This window comes from Dufourea novaeangliae, unplaced genomic scaffold (genome assembly GCF_001272555.1).
Source record: "Dufourea novaeangliae isolate 0120121106 unplaced genomic scaffold, ASM127255v1 scaffold112, whole genome shotgun sequence".
In the NCBI taxonomy this organism is placed as follows: Eukaryota; Metazoa; Arthropoda; class Insecta; order Hymenoptera; family Halictidae; genus Dufourea; species Dufourea novaeangliae.
Window position 1 is genome coordinate 1,588,509 of NW_015373993.1, and position 19,911 is coordinate 1,608,419.

At 44.9% G+C, this 19,911-nt stretch overlaps 1 protein-coding gene across 2 annotated transcripts in view; it reads right to left on the reverse strand.

The window, feature by feature from the left end:
- The window catches only part of LOC107187899, a 187,732-nt gene that overhangs the window by 83,876 nt on the left and 83,945 nt on the right, over nucleotides 1-19,911 (reverse strand). Inside the window, exon 1 of one of the 2 annotated variants that reach the window (XM_015576091.1) lies at nucleotides 17,695-18,934. The exons of the other annotated variant lie outside the window; for it this stretch is intronic. Coding sequence (XP_015431577.1) covers nucleotides 17,695-18,003 — 309 coding nt within the window. The 5' untranslated portion in view covers nucleotides 18,004-18,934. Of the gene's footprint in view, nucleotides 1-17,694; nucleotides 18,935-19,911 lie in introns of those variants that run through there. 2 annotated transcript variants of the gene reach the window in all.

Genomic DNA, 19,911 nt, shown 5'->3' on the forward strand with positions numbered 1-19,911 from the left:
AACGACTGCATTAGAGGAGAGTCAGCGTGTGCACGTGCTCTCGCGGAATCGCTTCTCACGATTCTGTTTCCAAAGACGTGGTGCGCGCGCGCTCGACCACCGTGCCGCGAGTCCGTCGCAGGTGCACGCAAACAGGTAATAAGACAGAGAGATATAGAGAGAAAAATCCTGTAAAGGCGCGGCGGAATTGCGCAAACCAGTATGCTCCCCGGTGCCGTGAAATTCTCGTCCAAGGACAAGGCGGTCCCCGAGCGAGGAATCGGGCCCCGTGCTCAATGGGTCGGATCCGTGTCTCACTCGTGTCTCGTATAAAACGAGGTCGTATCGTTCGATATCTAAACACGATCGGTCTGAACGGACACGAAAATTCACTTGACCCGACGAATATGGGTAACAAACTATTGGATTGTATTATTTATTAATGGTCTAGTACTTAATTATAGGGTCATATCTACATTACTAGTACTTAATTATATAGTGTTTTATATTATAGGGTAGCATAGTTATTATTATTGTTAGGTTAAGTACCATTGTATTGTTTATGTTTAGTGTGCAGTAACGTTTGAAATCACATATCGTAAAAAAGTGTTTTCACCCGTACGAATTAAATTAAATTAAATTAAATTATGGGCTTCGTTACTACTACTTAATTTATAGGAACTGGAGTCAAACCAAGATCCATTCGCATTATTTAGTAGGTATTCTACCAGGTTTCGAGAAAAATAAAAACTTCGTCAAGATTAATCAAGATCATAAATATGGTGAATTTTAGAGAATCGAGTGTGTTTTAAATGCATAAAATCCGCAGTCTATTCATTACTTTGTTCGTCTATACTCTTATACGTGTGTGCGCATGGACTGACTCATTTACAGGTGTTCAACGAGTGTCTATCCCCGTGTGTCCCAGTTAATTAAATGCTGGATAACGTTGTCTGAAACGATACATACAGTGGAACTGCATTTATACGAAATTTTAGTAGTGCCCGAGGAATCCCAGGGGGTGGGAAGAAATAGGTGGACTAATATTATACGTACGACCTGGTTATACGAGCAAACTTGTCTCTGCGACAGGTTCATGCAAACGAAGTTCTTACTGTACTGCCGTGCCGTCTGAAAGAAATGAACACGAACCACAAGGACGACAGCTTGAGGTTCCCTGTCAGGCTAATCCCTCGCTACTTGTTTCGAGTTCGTTCTTTTCTGAACAGTGGACGGGAAAAGAAAAACGACGATCAAACGTGGAAAGAATGTTTCGATTCACAACGACACTTTTACCTCCCTTTTTTCTCGGCCCGAACGGTTGGAAGGTGAAGCAGGGGTCGTCCGTAGGTCCTCCTCTCTGAAACTCCGCGGGAGAGGACCATAAATCACCAGTGCCGGACGAAAAAGAAGTCGCGGAGAGAGAACGAAAAAAGAGGAAGGTGCAGAGGAGACGATGGAAGCGTGTATGCGCGTTATGCTCGCGAGATTCATCACGAATTCGAGACGGAGGTGAAAGGAGGTGCCGAGAGGGAGACGAGGAGAGAGAGAAAGCAACCCTTTCGAGCGAAGTATTCGCGTAAGTACCGGGGTATCGAGGGTATTTAAATATGTACGCGTCCTTTCGCGTGGCCAAGCCTCTTTCTCGGAACGACCACGTGTTTCCTCTCCCTTCGAGGCTTGATTCGGCATTGTGATGCAAATTCGCCCGCGAATTCGTACGCCCTCGATGGCTCCCTTTAAAAAGAGGATGGAACACCGACCTTCCTTCTTAACCGTCGCGATAATCGACGGAACTAAGGGTGGTTGTGGTTCTGCCTCGACAACGATCACGATTTTTCGGTAATGTTCAGGTGTACAGTAGATTCTCGATAAATCCTCTAAAAGATCTCTACGGTAAATGCTTCTGCGTAATTTAATAATAATAATAATACTCTGCACTTTCCAACACCAATAGGGGAGAAAAATTCGATATTCCATTCGAGTCTCTTCCCACGGGTAATAACGATTACTCGAATTTTTCCACCGAACTTATCAAACCAAGACGATCCTCCTCCACGTATTTACAAAGAAGGGTTATTGACCATCGAGCCAGAGTTCACTGGATCCTCAGTGATCCCGCATTTGAATCTCGAGGCTCGTTTCTCGCCAGGAGAATCCAACCGAGGACGAAGAAGAGGGGCCCCCGGTGCGTTCGCGAGAGCTGGCTTAATATTTGAATAACGCGCGTAGGTTTGACCCGGCCGAATCAACGGCATATCGGCCCAGCCATAATCAGGGGGACATTGTGCGCTGTAGATTATGGGGTAGAGAGAGCGTTCTCTCCGGCCGCGACACGGTCCGCCGGGCTGCATACGAATGCATAAGTAATGGAGTTACGAGAGGCGAGTCTCTTCCTTCTGCGTCGCCAAACCACCAGCTAGTTTATCGCCAGGGCCTCGCGATCTTCGCACCTGTCCGGGTAAATCAATCCCCGTTTGAAAATCCCGGAAACGCGATTTTGCTAAACCCTCGAAAGTGCACGCGGAATTATGCAATACGGGACGAAGATTTCAATTGGAAATTCAATAGAGGAGATTCCTCGGTCTTGGATGTACAGGGTGTTTCACCTAACTTTAGCACCTTTGAACCTTTCGGGTAAGGATTTAGTTCAAAGGAATGTTGCATGTGGAACGAAATTTGTTTTTACGATTGATACAATCCACTGTGAAATGAACAAGAACGTACATTGTTAAATATTATTAAATATGTTATTTTGTACTTGGGTTAAAAAAGTGCAAGACGAGTGTCAGTAAAATGTACCCAAGGGGTTAACATCTCAGTTACTTTTGAAGATAGATAAAAGCGTGAGAGGAAAATAATATTCGGTTGGAGGGGGTAAATACTGTGACAAGCAAGGAATTCTTTGATTACGAAAATCAACAAATGTATATGAGTAGATTTAAAAAAATAAAATAACCACGATAGAGGGGTTCGCCGTTACTTTCACTTTATCTTTTTCTCTCTCTCCTCTGCCCTCCTTTCCGACCTGTTTTTTTGTCTCTTCCTTCCCGCAAATCTTATCCTACGAAATAAGTTAATTTATAAATTTGTAAATATTCAAAAGTTTGCCATATTTATCGATCGAAAAACATATACGTCTATCGTTGATAGTTCTAGTGTTAACAAAGCCTCGGATAACATATTTCCTAAGGAAAAACTAGTTCGATCACCTCACGAGTGACCCATTTCGAGGACCAACAACATTTTCCTTACACCCTGTATAGAGTTCAATGGTTCACATACACCGAAGGCAGGGGAAATACACAGCAAGGTTGTGCACACACCTGGTTTCGTGTACGTACAAGCACCGGAGAGACAACAACACAACGGACTCTCGTCTACAAGGATGCTGACCGAGAGAGCATGTCCGTAGATAAATCTCGCGGTGATATTGCGCGCGCCGTGGGGACTACCCGCGGTGGACCGTTCGCGCGATCGATGGATCATCGATCCCGATGTACGTACACTCGAGTGTGCCAGCGGGTGGGGTTCCAGCATGGCTATGGCAATTCTCTCTCTCTCTCTTTCTCTTGTGCAAACTACTCTCTGAACGCGGCCACGTGCTTGTAGATCGGTGATCCTGTTGGTGTGTACCCTCGTTCACTCTTCGGGATTCACCGCCTTGGCGGAGGGACTATTGGACGAGGATCGGCACGCGTACGATGTAATAATAGCGTTAACGGTCATTATTGTCGGCTGGGGAATAGAAGCCCTTAACTCTTTAGGGTTAGATGGGTTAAAAACTGCCCCACCTTTTGCTTATGCATGGTGGGATATATTTTAACCCACCTCGAAAAGTTGAAGTTACTCATAGTCATACAGTTTAATATTTCATTTTTATATAATTTCTTTTATATTAAAAAAATTCTGTGCAACTAGGGTTTTTATTTTCTTTAGAATCGTGCGGCTCACAGAGTTAAATAATCTATCTGAATTTTCATTCTGGATCAGAATATATCGCGTAGATGATCCTTAGTCCTCGTTGACGAGTAACCAAGGACGGTGAATTTTCGAGTAGAAACTCGGTCTCTGGGAAGCCCGTCACGTAAACCTAGTATCGCGAACCGAATCGGCGAGGAATTCTGATCTTCCGTCGACCGTGGTCGCGAATCGACAAATATTCTCCCTCGGAACGGTGGCATACGGAACGAGAGAGGAGCTTGTAAACAGGAACACGATGGAAACCGGTTGTGTAGCGTATTTTCGGCGATCATTCGCAGGATATGTCGGACAGAAAGAAGAGTCCAGAGATTTATAGGCGAGAAGAGCGAAAGATAACGATTATAGACGTCTATCTCGAGTGTTTTCGTTCTACGAAGACGACTACTCGACGAGGAAAATGATTACCGTCCCGCCACGAAATTACAATAGACCTCCCCCACTTCTCTCTTCGCTCTCGTCGGGATACGATAAGCCCCCAGGATGACCGTGTACCGACAGATTATCGGCCAGGCTCATCGAGATTCCATCCGCTCCCTAATGATCGGATCATCTGGCTCACCAGGCGAAGATTGAACGTGCGCGCCTAGAAGAGACCGACCCGTGGTATAGATTGCATACAACCAACGTCCCGGTCGAGCAGGAAAAGAGAATGCACCACCACCTTACCTCCCCCGTAGGTGTTTGCAAACAATGGACCCGCGGGGGAATCATCCGTCGGATGATTTCGACATGTGGTCGCGGCGGAACGAGACGACGCTTGGTAATACGACGCGGAGGAGCAGGGTGCGCCGCAAATGAGCGCGTATATGCCTGTACGGTCCTCGCGGAGAAGGTACAAAAAGAAGCATCTCTCGTCAAAGACGTCGCTCGTCATCTTGGTTTCGCTGTACCTCCTAGTATCATTATTGTGGACGCGTTAAACTTATTCAGCGCGCCAACCGGTACACGGTTGTACGGTGACTCGCAAAGTTTGTGCAGTGAAGGCTGTCATTACTATTTGACCGAATTGTTTATTGGAAACGGCAATTTTATTTCAGAATTGAAAAAAATTGTTTCTAGAACGGATGATAAGAAGTAATGATACGGAGAATATATTTCTTTTTTATTTTATCGTCACTTATAGTTTGATTTTCAACTACTCGTTTGAACTGCTTGACATTACGAACTATTTATAATGGGGAATATGTGAATAGAAATTGTGAGTGTTTATTTAAAAAAAAAAAAATTGCAATCAATGCACTCTGAGTCTAGGGTCCAGATATGCATGTGCATCGGTATCGAGCGTTTCGCGCGTGTTAAATCGAAAAGCCTGCCCTGGTTGTCTTCGATAAGATAATTCAACGGGTCGAAGGAGTGCCGGTGTCGATCGAAACTGGAGAGATCGAGGAAAGGATGGAACGAGAGCGACGACAATACAGAACACGAAGTAACCAAAGTCGGAACCGACAAAATCGCCGAGTGTACCGGGAGAAAGCCGACAACATGGAAAGAATAAGCATGTCCACCTTCCGTTCTTACGAATTCACCACACGTCGGGCGAATGAAAAAAAAACAAAGAAGACGAGAAAGAGGGGGGTGTTGAGGAGAGGGACGATAACGTATCGGTCGTAACGCGTTAAATGAAATGGGCCCAACGCTCGTTGGCTTGTGTTCCAGGAAATATGAATGGCCGTGGATAGGCATGCTCGTTACTTCTCTCTACCATCGTCTCCCTCCTCCTTCGTTCCACCCTTCCGTGTTCTTGGTGTGTGTCTACCCTCTCGGTTTTGCTCGGTGCACGCCCCACGAATGTGTATCGGGTGCCAGAGGCGACGATTGCACGCGTGTCTGCGTGTATATGCGTGCCAGCCCACGCACTCGTGGAGGCACCCGGCGTCTAGATATATGACGCGAGAATGAATCAGAACCGGAACCATCGGCATTCACAACGTGCCTCGCCCCGCCGTCACGGCGTCACTGAACCCATTAATTGTTAATAATAAGGCCCATTAACGTTATCGGCTGCCGGGTACGGTATTTGCTCGGGCGTGACCGTGGAATGGGATATATAGTTTCTCGATACAATATACAATATCGGATGTATTGTACAGGCTGCTGTATAGGGGACGTAGAAGGTGTGTATGTACCCTCACGAGCAAACTCGGCTTCCACTAGGGGAAATAGTAGAAGAAAAGTCTCCTACTACTTGGTCAATTTATTCCAGATACTGAGATACATGTTAAATTGAGTGATAATTTCGCATAAATTTCAATAATTCCCAATACCAAGTGGTAGGAGGCTTCTTCCTTAATTCGTTACTTTTTACCCTACTAGAAAAAGTGAGGTAGGCGAAGGGGGGCTCCTACCACTTGGTATTGGGAATTATTGGAATTCATGCCAAATTAACATTTGATTTAACATTTACATGAGTTGTTGAAATAAATTTATCATATGACGGGAGGCCCTTCCCCTTCGCCACTAGGGGAAAAAGTGAGGTAGGCGAAGGGGCTCCTACCATTTAGTTTCGGGAGTTACTGAAATTTATGCCAAGTTAACGTCATTCACAGTGAAGTATCGTAATCTAGGGTTAAATGGAAAGACACGTTCTTTCACGTACCTCCATGAATAGGTCATTATACACGTCTTAAAACGCTCTATGTTCTTTAAGTCTTTCAATTCTCTAGTTTCAGAGTTTTAGGGTACAGTTTCACTCGGACGAACCACCACGCCCCCAACGTCTAATTGCAAGACGACGTGCATCGTCCATCCAGCTCGGAAACGTTTCGAGAAGCCTGGAGAAATTCTCGGTTCACCGCTGGTAGCGGTTATCATCGCATGTAAATAGGCGGAACGCGAATATATAATATAAATAAACCGCGACATGGAACGAAACCCGCGGGCTCCGCATACTCGGTGTGCTCCTTCGATCTAATCCAACCTCGGATCGTATTAGAGGCAACGAAGACTTCATTCTCCGTTTCCGGCGTGGTTAACCAGAGAAACCGAGGGAGAGGGAGAAGGAGATAGAGAGCAAAGTACGACGGTAGTATCTCGTCAATTAGCGTAATTCGAATTAAGCATGTCCCGCGGTGCGATCGAGGATCGCGATCGGCTGTATCGGGTAAGGCAGCGAGACCAAGACGGCCGACTAGATCGGTGCTAATACGCTCTTGGGCAACCGGGTACGATCGAGATATCGATCGATTTTATCGAGTTCCCGAGGCACGCCGAGCTCGACCGGCTCGACTCCAACCGAGCGCGCACCCGCGGCAGAAATCGATGGCATTCATTGCGTAACGAGCCACTTACCGCAAATCAAACTAATAGCCAATAAACTACACCGTCTAAAATCGTATTCGCTCGCGCGCGCAGTCACAGCGGCAACTGGATCCATCCGGGGATCCGTTTAATCGGCCTCCTCGATCAGGATCTTCTTAACCCTCACATTCCCAAATTACTTGAAAATTACCAAAGAAATATTTTGTTGCATTTTCGGGGAGATTATATGACATACAAATGATTCGCAAGAATATTTTAACATTTTGAAAACTTGTTTACTATAATCACAGTTGTATATAATAATTTCTATGTTGTACATAATAAAACCCAATTTCTCGTACCTTTAATCGATGAATCCTCGATATATATTTGATAGAAATTAGAGTTTTGTAAGGTTCTGTTGTATTTGTAACAATACTCGACACTCGAGTTTCATCAAATGAAAGAGACAAACTTTTAAATGTACCTTCAAAATTATGTCATGCCATGTAGTATTATTTCTGTATAAAAATACAATCATTATATACTATATACGATGTACATTACTTTTCGTAAAAGCTTTAAACAACGCTACTGTTGTGGCGTAGTTCCCTACTGCACTGCACATTCAAGTTCTACCATCATCCACTCAAACAACCCGAGTAACCTTTGAACCGTGAGTAATTTCGTCGAATTCAGCACTCCTACGTTCAATTTACAAACCTACGATTTCATCAGCTTTCATTCTATTAAAGTCTCTCAACTCTACTAGTTACATTCACACACTTCTACGTATCTTCTGGTTTCCATCTTAAGTTCCTAATCGTAAGACGTTAGTATTATCATCGTCGTTTATTCAATTCCCGTTGTGGATGTTCCTGCCCCGGAGTATTGCACCGAAGCGAGGGCATCGATACAAGGTGCGTCTCGAAGGTAATTGGCCCGACGTGCGTGCTCGTTAGAAAACGCAACATCATAGACCCATTCTTTCGTTACGAAGAAAGAGAGAGAAAGAGAGATAGGATCTGCTCCGGGCGTGCTCCCATAATTCAATTCCCCGGTCTCCCACAGGTTGTTCCGTGCGAACTCCTCGCCTCGTAATCGCGGTGCATTTTCCTCGATATGCCCCGCGGATGCATAATGCACGGAGAGCGGACCAGGAGGAATCATCGCGCGATGAAACGAGCCAAGAGACGAAGAAAGCTAGTACGGGCGAAAGAATCGATCGTCGGATCGTGTCGTACAGAAATAACTTGAAATTGTAGAAAATTTAACTGAACAATTGAATAATAACTGTAGTCTATTGTACGTTCTTATTTTTAATTATACAGCGTGTACCAAAAGGATGAGTATCCCAGGTTAATTCGGAAGGTGGAAGTTTCAAGGAAAAATATTTGATACAGAAGTTTTAGGGTTTAAAATGGGACATCTGATCTTGATCGTGACACGGGGGTCAAATTTAGAGATCATTTTGGTGGTGAATTCGACTTTTTAAAATGGGAATTTTATTTGTAGCATCAGAAATGGAAAGCTCTTAAAACCAAGTAGGCTCTTACGATATTGCCGCTTGGCCTATTGCCTAAAAATTTGCTCTCCCGCTCTGTTGCGTACGCCGTCGTCACGGAGAGGGCTCTCGATATATTGCCGTTTCCGAGAATTTTATCCTACAATCACGGCCACGGCAATATCGTAAGGATCTACATCCCTCGATATAACGAGGTGATAATCGACTGTCTCGTTAAGTACACGGTACTTCTCGAATCTCTGATAATCGATTCATGTTTGCACCCGAGAAAGACAGACATCGAGGGCAATGGTCGCGATAGGGTAGCTAACAGCAGTTACAGGAAAAGGCGGAAAGAGTATCGACGACGAAGCAAGTCGTTGTACCCTCGGTAATGCAATGAAAACGAGGTCTTAACGACCTCGACATTAAGTCGGTCCGTCGTGTCTCATTCCCCTCCCCTCCGAATCCTTGTTCTCTGGCATGATTGTCGGCGGTGTCAGAGATCCCTGACCTGGGGAACAGGAGGTTTGGGTTAAATGGAGGATTAACGTCGTGGAAAAGCGACTGAGGGAGGGGGGGGATCGAGATTACGGCTCTGTTATCGCCACTTATATTAACTGTTTCATTACCAAATTATCTAACAATTATGAAATAATTATTTTTAAATCTTCGTCTATGTTACACGACATATACATGATTCACAAGAACATTTCAACATTTCGAAAGCGTTTGGTGCCATTTTGTTTACTTCTATCACAGTTATGTATAACAGGTGCCTCGATTAATGAAGGTATCGCAATTATACGGAATTAATACCGCGCCTCCGGACCACTGTTTCTTTTTCGCCTGCCGGGCCAGGTAGCGTTTAATCATCGTCGATAAAACATTCTTTCTACCGGCGAGTCGAGGATCGCCAGGGGTATAAACAACGTTTCTTTCCTGCGAATATCACCGATGTATCTCAATTAATGTTTCGATTCGACGTTTCGTGACTTCGGTCCTGTTTCGCGATTAATAGGCCCCTGATCGGGGAATTGATTAATTTCGCGTGGCTCGACACGCCAGGGCTCCAAGTAACCACGGTTAACGCGTTTGAAATATTCTAGGTACCGTTACTCATTCGGGGCAACGTTCAGGAAATTTAAATAAAAGTATTTATCCCGTAATCAACGTGTGCACACATAGTCTTCGAGCGTATATACACTTCGACGATGATCTAACGTTGCTTCAGGCCACCGACGTGTTTTTCGGCTGTGATTGATCGTTAATCTTGATTACAACAGAGGAGTAACCGTGGTTTACATTTGGTCCCTGTAGAGCCTACAGTTTAGGGGAGACCGGGGCAGATTGTAACAAAAAAAGTTTTCACAATTTTTTCTCGAAAGTGTTTTCTTCAATCAGGAAATAATTTGCGTGACTTACTGCTCACATCTTTGGTCTATTCGTTGAATGTACATGTGTTTAGTTAAACACAAATATGAATACAAATAAACATTTCCAAAAAATATAAATGAAAATGCATATCATTATTGAGCATTTGATATACATGGATTAAACAATCATTGATTATTCACTGACAGGTACAAATTTTAACTATGTTACAACCTACCCCGGTCTCCCCTACACCTTCCGAGAATGAAATAATGACTCTCGATTATTTTTTTCTAATTATTCCGCGACAGATTCCGAGAATCGTGAAACGTTGCAATTAGACACTTTATTATATCGTGCACCGAGCGGTAATTAGAGACGGTCGTGGAGCTCCACGGAAACCCTTTGTGTGTCGATAACAGCCCCGTGTCCCGATACAATAACAGCTTCCATCGTATCGCGAGATACCATTGTCTCGTTCCTAGGAAATACAGAAGCGCGACGAAGGTACATACATACCGTTCAGATTTCGATCTGACCGTCGAACACGTCTCGTGCGTGCTCTGTCCTGGCCACCGGACATTTGTACGTGCATTATCTCTCGAGCAGTCCGGTTCGGCATGATTAAATCATCGTCGATGAAAGTTTTCGCCGATAGACGTTCGTCGATGGGAAACGAGAGGGAGACTGGCTATAGTAGAACGTAAGGCATCCGAACGAAAGTCTGTTCTAAATGAAAGTCGGGTCAAAGGGCCCCCCCTCGAGTGTCGTGTAATGGCTGAACGTGAGGCCGACTGACCGACTGTGGGCCTCGTGGAATCCTGCTCGAAATAGGGGAAAAAGAGAAAACGCAACAGTCCTCTTATCGAACGTACTAAATCTGGGCTACAATCGGGACAACTGTATCCCCCTCTATGGAACACCATTTCGTTTTCTAAATTCAGCAAAGTTCCAAGGCTCTCGATTCGATTCTCGATAAAATAGCTTCGACTCCCAGAAATGAGGGGTTCCTGAGATGATTTAAAACAACTTTTAAAGGGTTTTTCGTTAAGATCTCGTTAACAAAGCTTCGTCTAACATTTTCGCTAAGGAAAAGTTAGTTTCAAATCATCCCAGGAACCCTTCATTTCCGGAAATCGAAGGTGTTGTGGGACATCCTGTATATAAAGAAAGAATCAGAGAGCTAATTTAGGAGACAAACAAATTCAACGAACCGTTGGGTCGCTGGTTGCCGTTACCTCGAATAATTGGGACTAGCGCATCGGGAGCAAAACGAATGGCGGGATTCGTCTGCACGCTTCCGCGACACGTTTAACGAGTCCGAGCGGGGGAATTAATCTCGAAGACAGAAAATTGCCCGCGAATTTAATTGCGATCATTACCGCGGTTACACGTTCCCACTTCACAGTTAAAAATCCCGTCGTGTAAAGGGGGGGGGGGGACTCGAAATGGGGACTCGAAACACTCTACTAATAATTCTCCAGACGCAAAATCAATTCCATGTTCATTGTAAAAGTACACCGCTTACGTTAAAATTAAACGTCAGCTACCTAGTATTTCACTTCGACTTGCAGAAAATGAGTAGAATTCATACTCGCTGAATCCAGTTTTAAATTGCCACGACGAGTCTGATTTGACAACGTGGCTAACGCTCGTTTAATTACTCGTACACAGACACAAACAAGCAAGCAATCGTAATGGCGCGAGAAACAGGGTACCGTCGTTGCAGCGTCGATCAAAATACGATTAAAATGCAACGAAACAGGGGAGGATGGAGCCCGGCTGCGTGAGAACGACGGCTCGTAAATGGACAACAACACGCCCGGAAGATTCGAAGTGTATACGACTCTAGTGGTATCGGATGGGATGTAATACGCATTTTCATGGATAATCCCACGAGGTAACAGAGGATCTCGACGAAAATCCTCGGTTAATTACCCCTGGACGGCAGAGAAAAAAAAAACCCGGCGTAAGAGTAATTAAGGATAACAATCGAAACACGCGTCAAAACTTCCTGTCTTTCGGTGTTTGTGTCCCTACGCGTCCTCGTTCGTAATTAATTTTTTTCTACTCCCTTCCCTTCGTACACTGCTTCTCTCGCAGCATTTCCATCCAGACGATCCCCCGGTTCCTCAACGTAGGATATATCCTAGCGTCATCTTCTGGGAAGGATCAAGGACAGGTGGAAGGAGCACGATCAAAAGAATGTCACGGTCGAAACGTTTTCAGCGAGCTATCTCTCTCTATCTCTCTTTCACACGCTCGTTCTCCCGGTTTTTCTTTTTTTTTTTTACTTTTTATTCGGCGATCAGCAAGACTCGTTTTTCTGCGAAATATCTCTGGCCCCCGCGGGAACACCGGCCAAGGGTGTCGTAACTCGTTCGCTCCTCGGGCAACGAGGGGGATGCAAAAAGAGAAGGGGCCAACGTCAAAGGCAACGAAGAAGGTTCCCCAAACCCCCCACACACCCTGTTCTTTCTCTCCGTCGTAAAGAACGTAACCGATGGCCGGACACCCCCGCCGCGATTTCCATCCTTGTAATTAGCATCTTTTTTTTTTTCTTCGATCGACTGTGGTCTTTTTCGCATGTATCGCGGACTGTAGCACCCGTGGCGTTCTGGACTCGTTCGAGGGACACAAAAAACCGTAAGAAATTGGAAGGCTATAGTGGGGAGAGAAAAAAAATAAATTGGAGCCTGTGACACGCGTCGTTGAAACGAAGACCTGATCGTCGGGGACCCTGATATACAGGGTGTTAAATTAAACAGGGTGTTGCGTGGATATACAGGGGGATAACATTAGAAAAAAACCGAAGAGGAGGCAGTTGTAGTATACTTTAGTAATAATATGATAGCGTATCTAAAGTTTTTGAATTTTAAAAAATTTTTTTCTAGAAACAAAGGTGCCCGTAATTTTTTAAATGGAATGCTACATATTTTTTACAACATACAACATACTAGTAAACACAATATTGAATGTACTAGTATGGTTTGCAGGCAGTTTATGGCAATTTTATTCACAGTACTACGGACAGATTTGGAAGTTTAAATATTTCAAAATCAAATTCAGCTGCAAGCATTTAGTGGGATATCGTGATCAAAAATATGTATATAGCAAAGGTGCTGAAAAATTGTTTAAAACACTTTCAGTCAGGTCCTACCTCCACAGTCACCAGATCTCAAAATAATAGAACATCTATGAGAAATGTTAGATTTCGAAGTGACAGAAATAAATATGAATGAGTCCCATACTTTAAAAGTACACACTCACTTTTGACTCTCACTGTATATGTATACTCGAAAATCGATGACACCGGTTTTCACGACGACAATTCGAGATACCAGCACGCCGGAACGACGCGCGTGATCCGACGAAATTCCTCGTAAACATTTGATGACGAGTCTTCGAACGCCTGGACTCCGCCGCGCGTTTGTAAACCTCGCGTTCCTCGAGCATGAGGGAACCACAAGAGGCTATAATACGATTCAGAGTTTCGGTATGTGCGCGCAGACCACGATGAAGAAGAAGCCTTCGAGGCCATCCTCGCTTTGCAAAGCCGTCTCGAAATTCACGTCTCAGCCGTCGTTCTACGTGGCGCCTCTTCCTAAGACTCGAAATCACTTAACGATTTAATGAATTCGTTGCCCGTTTGAAGGTTTCCTCGAGCCCGCCGGAGGGTACGGTATCATCGTTCTACGCCCCGCGGACTGGCATTAGGATGGCTGGATTCGTGAAACGTTTAAAAATTCCGAACCGCTAAAGGTGCGCAAGCTGTTCTTTTCAAGGTTCCCTCGAGGACAGCCCGAACGATTTTGAACCCGAACTCTATTATATATCCTCGTTTCAACGGCTGAGTCATTCGGGGGATTTTGACACGAAGAGCATAAACGACCTTGAAGGTGACCTAGCAAAAGTCTACATGAAAAATTCGTTAAAGTTATCATTTTAAGCTTTGTAATTTACGAGAAAAACAGGGTCTTTCCATGAGGATAAGCGTCCTCAAGATTGCTTCGGAAGGTGGTCCAAGGACTCGACGCGTTCAAGGACCCTGGGCGAGGTCGAACGGCTCGCTCGACGATAAAAAGAAGAAAAAGAAAAGAAGAAACGAGAGAATACCGTCCGCGGTGCCCCCGATGTTCAGGATATTCGGCTACCGTGCTCCATCACCTCTGCGATCGACGACGTAATCTGATCAAGAGAGAAAGAGCAGGAGCACTTCCTCGTGTCTTGGGAGGAGGAAGGAGCGACTCGAGGAGATTCAGGGCGTCGAGGTGCACCGCGATTTAACTAGATGCGCGCACCACGAGATCCCTATCTCACCTGCGCAGTTGCAAAAGAGGGTGCAAACTGGGTTAAACATTTATTCGTCTGTGTCAAAACACGACGGTCGCAAGTTTAAAAAAAAAAAAATCATAACAGAAGAGGAACTGAATGTGCTAGTTTTGGAATTAATTCATACCTAACTCTCTAGTCAATAAGGCATCATATTACTAATTGGTATTAAATACCCACTAATACATTCTAATAACGTGTAAAAATTATATCTATGAATTTCAACGACACTTCGATCATTCTTCATTATATTATAAATATTATATTATAATATTTGACGGAGTAGCTTGAATCTATGTATGTTTTATCCCGTATTAGAATGAAGTAGATATTTGCAACTTGAAAAACGAGTTACTTTTTTCGCGAAAATCGCCACTTTTTTGCAAGACTCCACCATTCTGTTATTTTTCAATATTTTTTATTCATTCTAGTATGGGCGATAGCCACGTTCGTACAGATTAACAATTCTTCTCAATTTTTAATTTGAGATAACGTAGACAGCTGATATAATGGCAGCCATGAAGGCATCTTTTTTTTAGACAAATTACAATAACTTTTAATCTGTACTACATTTTCAAATGAAAAAAATTAAGCGTATTCTATTAGTGTGTACGAATTCATAGAAATGAGTTTAACATCGATATACCTCACAGTTTCTTCTAAAACAATTCCTGAATTAGGCCTAATTTTTTACTCGTCACAGTAGAGAGACCCCTTAAATGGCGAACTACGCAGCGGAATTACGCAAATCATTTCGGCTGTTATACAAAGGAGCAGCGCGATTTCGCGTGTTTCGAAGTTTTGCGCGACTAGTCCCGAAGGAGAGAGCACAATTTACTCGAATTACGAACACGTTGTGTTCGCCGCGACTCTACCGTACGTGGGGCTGTATCGCGGGACGGTGAAAGCTGCTGATTTTACGACGGCAAACTCGCAGCGTAATTCGACACGGAGCGGGCTTTTTGATTACGTGGAAGCCGCGAAAGACACTGGCAAATTTTTTCCCACCTCTGGAACGCACGATCCATTGTCATCTCGTGTTCCTTGCCTCGCGATCCGTTCGAATCTCGAGGGAGGAACCGTTAGAAATCGATCGTGGGCAACACGTATTCCGATCAGTGTCCATCGAAACTCGAAAAAGAAAAAAAATATACCTTGGAGGTTGTTTACCTCCGATCAGTTCCGTAAACGGACGATTCAAAACAACACACGGATAGGGCGATAAGAGAGAAACAAAATTAGTCCGTAAATGGTCACAACTGTGTGAAAAATTCGTGCAATTCTTAAATTTCTTGTGATAGAAAGATTCGATAAAAAAAAAATGTCTCTTTTGTGAAGTTGGTACATTTGTCTTTGATATCTCTGCCAATTTCCTGTGATACTGGGCTGCATAGGTTTGATTTTATAGTTAATTGGATAACTTGCAATTTAGTGTGCTGAATAATTTTTTAAATTAAAAGCACATATTAAAGTCCTCTGGCAGTTTTATTTGTTAAATTTTATTCTTTGCTATTCTAGTTCTTATTTAACGCTAGAACTACCAAACCAGTGAAAATGATGGTTAATACACTCTTACAACGACGATTAAAATGTTCCGACAGTACTCTCAGACCTTTTGCACTTTCTATTACGATCTGAGAATGAAAAAAATATTCAATTTGTAAATTTTAAAATTTTCGAAACTGTTCCATGTTTATCCGGCGATCGAAGCAAATTTGCGTTTATCGTTGGTAGTCCCAGTGTTAAAAACTACTCTCCGCTTTTGGAAAAGACATACTACTACGTCATCCGGCATCGAAGTGTTAAGAAACACTGAGTAAACATTTCCGAAGAATCCGAAAAGTGGTAAACATTTTCCGTCCGCTAGCGTATATGTGTACCGATGGTAACGGCCGCAACGATTTCGACGTGGCCGGCGAATAGAATCCCCATTAATAAGACTCGTTCGCTCGGCTCTCGTGCTACATAACCACACGCGTGGATTACGCGAAACTCCGCGAGTACAGGAGTACAAGAAGCAGAACAAAAAAGAAACGAAGAAAGGAAAGAAAAAAAACAGTCAGCCACCGGACTAAAAACTGGTATTACGCCGCGATGCAATTATGTAATCAGGTTGCGGGCACGTACACACCGTGACGTTTAAATCGCGTTTAATTAAAATCTATCGGCAGCTGCGTAGAGAGACCGACCTGTCTCCTGATCCCCACGCATCGCCCGCGGTTGCGATTCCCTAGCTAATTAATTCCAATAGTTTCGTATTCCCAGTTTTTTTTTTTGCCCATCTTACGTGATGGCAACGGTCAATTTCGGGGGATTCGATACGAAAAAAAAAAAGACAAAAGGGAAGAGAGAAAAAAAAACAGTTAAACCTGTTTTGAGTATATGTACCACGACGATGATATAGGCGAGCGGTTTAGAAAGCACGCCCACCACCATCACAAACCGTCGTCGTCCCCTGTCGCGTGTTTACTACCATTCTCGAGGTTGCGGAGTGGTTCTAGCCTCAAATTCCAACAAGTTACTCTACCAGAACCACCGATCCGTACGCCCGTAATCGGCGCAAAGGGACGCACAGATACACACGCCTCGTGTACAGGCGATCGTTAATTGAAAAACGAGGTGTACAGTATACACCTCGTATGGAATTGTCAAACCGGGACCCGAGAAACCGGGACGAAACGGAATTCGCGATTTCAGTGGCCTCTGCGTGAAGAATTCCACGATACAATACCAGGTGGTTGCTTCGTCGCGTATATTGCTTCGAGATATCTGGACTTCAGGGGATTGATAACTCGAAGACGTTCGAGTACGAAAGATCGGACGTTTCCCCCGAATCACTTGTATTACATTGATTATTGTACAGTCCTATTATTAACACTTGGAGTACGGTGACCGGGTCCGTTTGGAATTTTGAAAAACCGTATCTAACTCGTCGATTTGCAAATGTAATTTAAGCTAGGAGTTGTTCATATTCATACATATAAAATGAAACAGGTGTTTTTTAACGATCGTGTTCGAACTATGTTCAAAAAGAAGGAAGCACAAGGTTTTAAACGGACCCAGAACGTTAAAAACGTCAGTGCTCCGAAGATTAAATAGTCTTTCTGTCCTAACAATATTAACCCTTTATAACAATATTAATAATTTGATTATTCAAAACTTCAAGTACCTCGTGTAATATAAAATATACCTCGAAAGGGGTGTTGGTAAACTTCCGAGTATACCAATACACGATAAAGAGCAATGTCCCCTGTTCGCAGAAATCGAAGGAAAATCCCACTCACCTCTTTCATACCGTCGAGCCTGCCGAGACTCTTGGTGCCCCGAAGGGGCGGAAACGCGGCGTCGTGCCATCCGCCGTTGCACATCGTCATTTGCTCTGACTGCACGTTCAGAGCACGGGCTCGGCTCTTGCTCTTGCGTTTGTCCAGCAAATGCTTCGCCCTAGACTTCCGAACCGGGGCGGCTGGGTCGTCTTCGGGGTCGCTCTGCACCTCCCATCGGGACGGTGACTTGAAACGTCGCCTGGGGCTGGTCGGCGAGGTCACTGGCGAGGTGAGCCTCTGTACGAGGGTCCCGAACATGGTCATCATTCGACCTGGATTTGCACACCACTAGTCGACGACGGGCACAGCCCAATTCGATGTTCTAATTCGACTCGGACGTCATCTTTCGCGTGTCAACCACGGCTCTTCTTGTTCCTCTCATGCCACCTTTCCACACTGTCACTCTCGATGCTTCACACGGAAATCCACAGGTGGTTCCGCTGCATATACCATATGCACACAATCAATAGCTTTTTTTAACCTTGTAAAATTCACCGTGTGTGTTTCTCAGAGGCTAGCTAGACGGTTCCAAAGACCATGCGTGGCTTCACTGAACCGGCGAGCAACGTATATACACGCGTTATCGTAGGTAGGCGACGTTAAAAATCGGTCACTGAATATCACACCACATGCGATAAGGGTTTCTCACAGTCTTCAACCTGGATGGACACTCTCCCGAGCCACGCGACGAGGATTGCTTCTGCACGCTCGCGCGCTGTGTATGTATGTACACACGTACTACGTATAACCTGACGGCGAACACGGAGATACCGTTCCACAGAGGCCTAACCGGGCACGTTTCGCCGATCGAGTGGAGAAAAGCAGCAGCAGGCCTACGGGATGCGACGTGTCAGAGGGACCCCGTCCACCTCCCTCCCTCCCCCCGTCCCTGGATCGACTCGAAACCAGGCGGCGGCACACAGGTATTTGCCTTCGGGCGTGCACCGCTCTCTCGTGCGCGGAACACACTAGCTGCTTACCAAGAGAATTTAATCGAGTAGACCACCGCCGATTGCTTGTCCTACGCGCCACGTTTTCTCGCGATTCTCTTGATGTCGTTTTGTTCCGGCCCGATTTCGAGACTGAACGACGGGAAACCCGGCTTGTAAACCCTCGATCGGAGCACGCAATAACCGAGAAGACGATTTCGAAAACGCATCAGCTGCTGATCACGACCTTCTAGAGACCCGACGACGACGACAACAATAACACACTCTGTGTACGGGGACACAGGATCGCGGTGAACGAGGACAGAGAACGCGCGACGTCGAGGCGGCGACACACGCAGCACGACACGAGAGGACCGATCGCTGGCTACGTGCGGAATCGAACTGGTCGCGCGGAGACTGCGTCCGCCGACCGGTTGGCCTCGCCACCACGGAAATGCCCGAGTATGGGCGAGCCGGCACGAAGCGGATCGGAGTTTGACGATCTCCGACGGACGGACGCGAGGACCGTGTTACCGGTTACCATGGCGATCAGGGAAGGGGGGAGGGGGACTCATCATTCCCCCTTTGGGCCTTACACACCGTTCGTTCAACGCTGGGGGGAAACCAGGAGGGGGGAGGTTACTCGGTCTCTTGATACACTTTCCGCGTTCGATTCTTTCCTTTTTTTTTTTCTTCAATCGAAACATTTCTGCGGAATCGTAGGAACGGTTGTGACCGTCGGGAACGATCCCCGACACGGTAAACGGGACGTGTCTCGTAGTAGGTGTACACAACTCGTTTATAAATTTACTTGCACTCTTCAGGTGTGACTTTTTTTTTAACTATGTGCTGAGTGGTAATATGTTCGCACTAAATGTAGAAATAAATAGGGACATAGATATAAAAGTATAACGAGACGTTCTTCGTTATAATTAAATGTTATTTAATTTTATTTAAAGTAAATTTCAATTTTTGAAGATTTATATAGGTACTTTATTAGTATGTTTTATTGCAAAAATTGTTTAGCTCCCCCACTTTTCAACCAAGGGGCCCCTCGAAGGTCTGATAGTCCCGGGGCCCCGATAATCTTAATCCAAGCCTGCGCACGGCAACGCGTGTCCCGCGCGTCGGCCGGTAACGGTCTCGGCCCGAGCCGATAAAAGCAATTAATAATGCCTGACCCCGGAATGAATTCCTGTTTCTAGGCGTCAACCGGCTAATTAATGGCACGATGACTGGTTCCACG